Raw genomic sequence first — 4,714 nt, forward strand, 5'->3', positions numbered from 1 at the left:
ATTTACATGGGGGAAGAATGGCGACTGAATGCATAATCTTCCGCATTTTAAGGCCCTGTAATCCCGACGCGCTCTCTCATGTGCTTCTCTCCCTAGTCCCTCGTGAACAATTAACTTGTAATCTCCACAAACATCCATTCTGTTGAGCCTATCTGATGTGTGATGGGCGAGGGAGAAGGCCCAGGGGACCTGGCGATCCACGCGCTCTCCCTTTAGTTTACAGACTGTGCAATCACAGAACTTTTCTCATTATATTATCAGTAGCCCAAACACACGAATATTTTATAGTTTGATGAATTACAATTTTTCATCGAATATGTCAATGCTGCTTTTTAGCATCAGTTCTGAGGTGAGAGAGGTGAGTCAAGGGCAATGTGATGAAATATAATTCTATATCTGGGGGTCATATTCTACATTCACTCTTCAGTAGAGATTTGTCAAGCAAATCATTAAACCGTGGCCAATATACATAGTAGGCCTATATGAAATTAATTTGCCAAAAAATCAATTCATCTAGGCTACAGATAATTGGGTCAGTTCAAATGTGTTGACTTCATAGAGCCCAACAATTTTAATTTGGTCGATTACAAACCTCTTTAAAGGTACCAAATAAATACCTATGGGATTCTAATCAGCCCAACAGCCTCATACAACAATAGGCAATTTTCGTTTTAATTTATATCCTCTATTTTTTCTTCAAGTGTCGATCCATCGGCCAGCAAAAATGGATGCACTGTAAGCCTATATGACTAATTTCAAGTTCCTTGTCGTTAAAGCTATGATGCAAGTAGCCTAGGTCTAATTGCCTGCATGCTTGCAAGTTAACATAACGTGTTTAGATCTGTCAGGATGTTGCAATTATTTAATACTAATATGTAGCTTAGCCTTTTATAGTTTCATAAACATAATTTACAGGTTCCTGCAGGTCATTTATGGGCTGGGCTGAGGTGTGTGTGTGTGTGTGTGTGTGTGTGTGTGTGTGTGTGTGTGTGTGTGTGTGTGTGTGTGTGCGTGCGTGCGTGCGTGCGTGCGGGTGTGTGTGTGAGCGTGCGGGTGTGTGTGTGGGGGAGGGGGGGGGCGTGCTTAAAATGATGCGATCTCACACAAAATAAAGAATAAACTAAAACAAATTTCAGTGAAATGACATTAAAACATTCTAATGAGAAATGAAGGGCTAATGAGAAATGATGGGCCTAACAATATTAGTCTAGTTGTTATTTCAAACAAGAAATGTAAATATTATGTCAAAGATGTGAAAAGTTGCAGGATTCCATAAAGACTAAAGTAGAATCTAGACCAACTAGAAAAAAAGTCCAACTTTGTAACCTCAAACCCTAGCATGATGTAGCCTGTTTACACTGTTGTAAACAAAGGCAAACGTAAGCAAAACTAAATAGGCCCATTCAATAATCACGGTCAACCCCGTGGCCATATATAAACAGGCAGACAGCAGCAGAGGCTTATTGGTCAATTAATTATTTTTTTTATTGAAATTTCATCCAGGGACACTGGGCAATAATAAATATTTCATTAATCATCAAGAATGTACAAAAATAAAGACACTGGGTCTCTGGGCATAACAAACTCTTTCCAGCAAAACAGTCATGCTTTGTAGTTGTTAGGACCATGCGTAAAAGAGATCAAAATACAAATGGACACATGAATAACACCACGATTATCTCCAAACAATTCCATGGAGTTAAATCAATTCAACAGTCACGTCATAGCCTTTCAAGCTAAATAATCATACTTTTTTTTCATACACTGTAGAATGCGGTTTCATCATCCTTGTTACAAGGCACAATGGCATTCTTCATTTTCACAAAATTAATGATGCCTGTTATAAAACAAAATTAAGTGTTCATGCAATGTTCCATCCATCCCTGCTGCTCACGTTGTGCTATGGGTTGTACAGTAGGATCGGTGCTCAAACCAGGCTACAGTGAGTCCCAGGTCTTATTCTTTGTTTTACATTACGTAACGCGTCTTTGCTGACACCAAACAATCAGCAAAACCTTTGCCTTGGAAAAAAAAACAGTATTTTCACGGGGTCCTTGTTACAAGGAGGAAATTTAGAGTCTCTTACGCAAAACAAGAAAACAAGACAAACACGCATGCATGGAAGCAATAGGCCTATCCTCGTGTCATTATAATCAAAATGTACATATTGACATCTCAATGTCTGTGGCTATCTGGCGTCCAGAGTCATTTCATCAGATCTTTGTTTTCGTTTATTAGTCTCGTCAAGCCGGCGGAGGGGATGGGGATGTGCGGGGGAGGAGGCATCTGACAGATTGTGCACGGGCACGGTAAACCTGCCCAGTGCTGGAACCCGCTGCCGAGCTGGAGCGGGGGCGCGGGGGCACTCTTCATCAGGGAGTGCGGGGCCCGGAGGGAAGTAAGTCCCGGTAAGGTCGTGGAGAGCGTTGAAGGCGTGGACGAGGTGAGCGCGCTGCCCAGGAGAGGGTGTACCTGATGCGCCGGGTTACCGGAGTGGCCGCCAGGGTGCGTGACCGTCCCGCAGTGGAACGCAGAGTGGTGTCCTCCGTATATCTCCCCAACCAGCCTCTTCATCTCGTCTAGGGAGCTGGTCAACATCAGGATATAGTTTCTGGCGAGCAGGAGAGTGGCGATCTTGGACAGTTTTCTCACCGACGGGCCGTGTGCGTAAGGCATGACCTCCCGGAGCCCGTCCATGGCCAGATTCAAGTCGTGCATCCTCTTGCGCTCCCGCCCGTTGATTTTGAGACGTAGCTGTTGGACCTCTTGCTCGGTGACCTGTTTCTTGAGTTTGTACTTGCTGCCGCCAGGTGACTTCTCTCCGGCCCGGGAGAGGTGCTCGCTTGTCATCCTCTGGAGCAGTTCGTTCTGAGTAGAGGACACGGAGCCCAGGTGGTGGTCTCTGAGGAACATCTCATCCATGTCAGGCGATGAAGCTCTGCTCGAGTCGGAGTCAGAATTCATTTTATTGGTTCAGTTTGGTAGGAGGTCGCTTCCCTCGCTGTCTCTGTTTTTAAGTCACACCGGATCACCTGATTTTGTTGTTAAAATCCGTCCCCCTTTTTGTTTTTTGTTTTTTTTTCAGAAGGAGGTGTATCTAAAGTCGACGCAGTGGGCTTGTTGTCGTCCGCTTGCTGCTCTGTTTTGATGTGCGATCTGGTGTGAGCACCTCTGTCTGCCGTGAGGTAAAAGAGCGCTGTGGGTTTTATAGAGCTGCCCGAGAGAGAGGAAACAAAAGCGGTCCTCCTATTCATAATGGTCTAGTTAGGATGACGTCCCTGTCATACAGGGCGGTGGGCTTTGACTGTCCCATTGACCAGAGGAGCATCTATTCACACTCATTGTCATGCCACCGTGGGGGCACCTCTCCTACCCGGGACACTCTGAAACCAAGGCAACTTGAAAACGCTCCTCGCCTGGCTCCCTAGAAATAATAACCGGTTAGTTTGATCAAACCACCTTTGCTGTGTCTGACTGCATATCAAAAACTGCTTGTTAAAATTCTTGAAAAGTAAATGTGGTTTTGTCGTGCATTTTGCAGATGGAATTTATGGAGCAGATTACACTTGCAAATAAAATTAGCAATGTCCTTTTAGTCAAGATGATGTTAGCCTAATTATTTTTCATATGTTTATTATTTAGTCATATAGCATCGTGTATCGTTCTATTTCTCTTCTTTACAGTGATTCCTATTTCGACATATTGAGATTTGAAAAGAAGCAAATGTTTGAATTCACACATGTTTTGTTCATGTCTGCGTATCATTTGTGTGTGGAGTGGAACTGTCAGATAGCCTATTAGCCTATGCCGCTATTTCAATATGAATGTTTGAGCATTTGAATAGACTAGTTTACAAAATATGAATTAATGAAAGATTAGCCATTGTGAATTCAACGCAGCACATAGCTACAGTTTGGAGAAAATGTAGCCATTTAAACCATGCTCATTTAATGTCAGATGGGGTTTAAGTACCTATGCTACAATGAATAATTAATCAAATGTATTAGCCTACTGCACAAACCTTTATTTAAACAAAATAGCCTAATAGACATATACGTTTAGCATTGAAACGTTGAAGCTTTCTGCGCCCTCTTTTTCCAACTATCAACCAACATGTAGCCTAGTTGGTTAGTTAAAACATTCCCTAAAATTAGGCCCCCAATGGGCTAATTTGTCCATAATCGTTTGAAACTTGAAATGCAGCATGCCCTACATGCGGGTAACAGGCCTCTAAGGCACATGTTGATAACACACGTGTTAGCCTCATTAGCCTGCTCGATAAGTTGCACTCAACTCTCAATCAGTCCTAATATACAGACATGAGTAGCCAACAGGTGCATTTTCATCCAAGGGTTTTCTGCAGCCGATAACGTCCAATGATGCCCACTGTTATCAGATGATGGTGAATTTATTATTTCTAGACGACCCTATGGAGGTTAGCCTACAGGCCAAGCAGAATGTACCACTTTGATCTATAATCTCGGAATCATACTGTTTTAAAAATGGAAATGGAGAAACAATAACTTTATATACTAATGAGAGGGGGAAGTAGGGACTTTACTCATAAACACAATCTTGACTGTCAATAGTTTCAACTCAGCCATGCAGGAACCGGACAGGAATGTTGCGGAAATACCTCACACAGACCACTCAGTGAGTTTTGTTGCGGTTATTGTTAAACCACTTAATTTGTATTGTATAACCACTTCATTTG

The 4,714-nt window shown here is 42.7% G+C and overlaps 1 protein-coding gene across 1 annotated transcript; it reads right to left on the bottom strand.

Annotated features, from left to right (window-relative positions):
• Positions 1–2,205: 2,205 nt before the first annotated feature.
• olig3 (oligodendrocyte transcription factor 3) lies at positions 2,206–2,964 on the bottom strand (the record flags this gene model as incomplete). Its single annotated transcript, XM_084459584.1, has 1 exon — positions 2,206–2,964. The coding sequence occupies one exon, from the start codon at positions 2,962–2,964 to the stop codon at positions 2,206–2,208; it is 759 nt and encodes a 252-aa protein (XP_084315710.1).
• Between the last annotated feature and the right edge of the window lie 1,750 nt (positions 2,965–4,714).

Source organism: Borostomias antarcticus, assembly GCF_949987555.1.
Source record: "Borostomias antarcticus genome assembly, chromosome: 2".
NCBI classification, from domain to species: Eukaryota; Metazoa; Chordata; class Actinopteri; order Stomiiformes; family Stomiidae; genus Borostomias; species Borostomias antarcticus.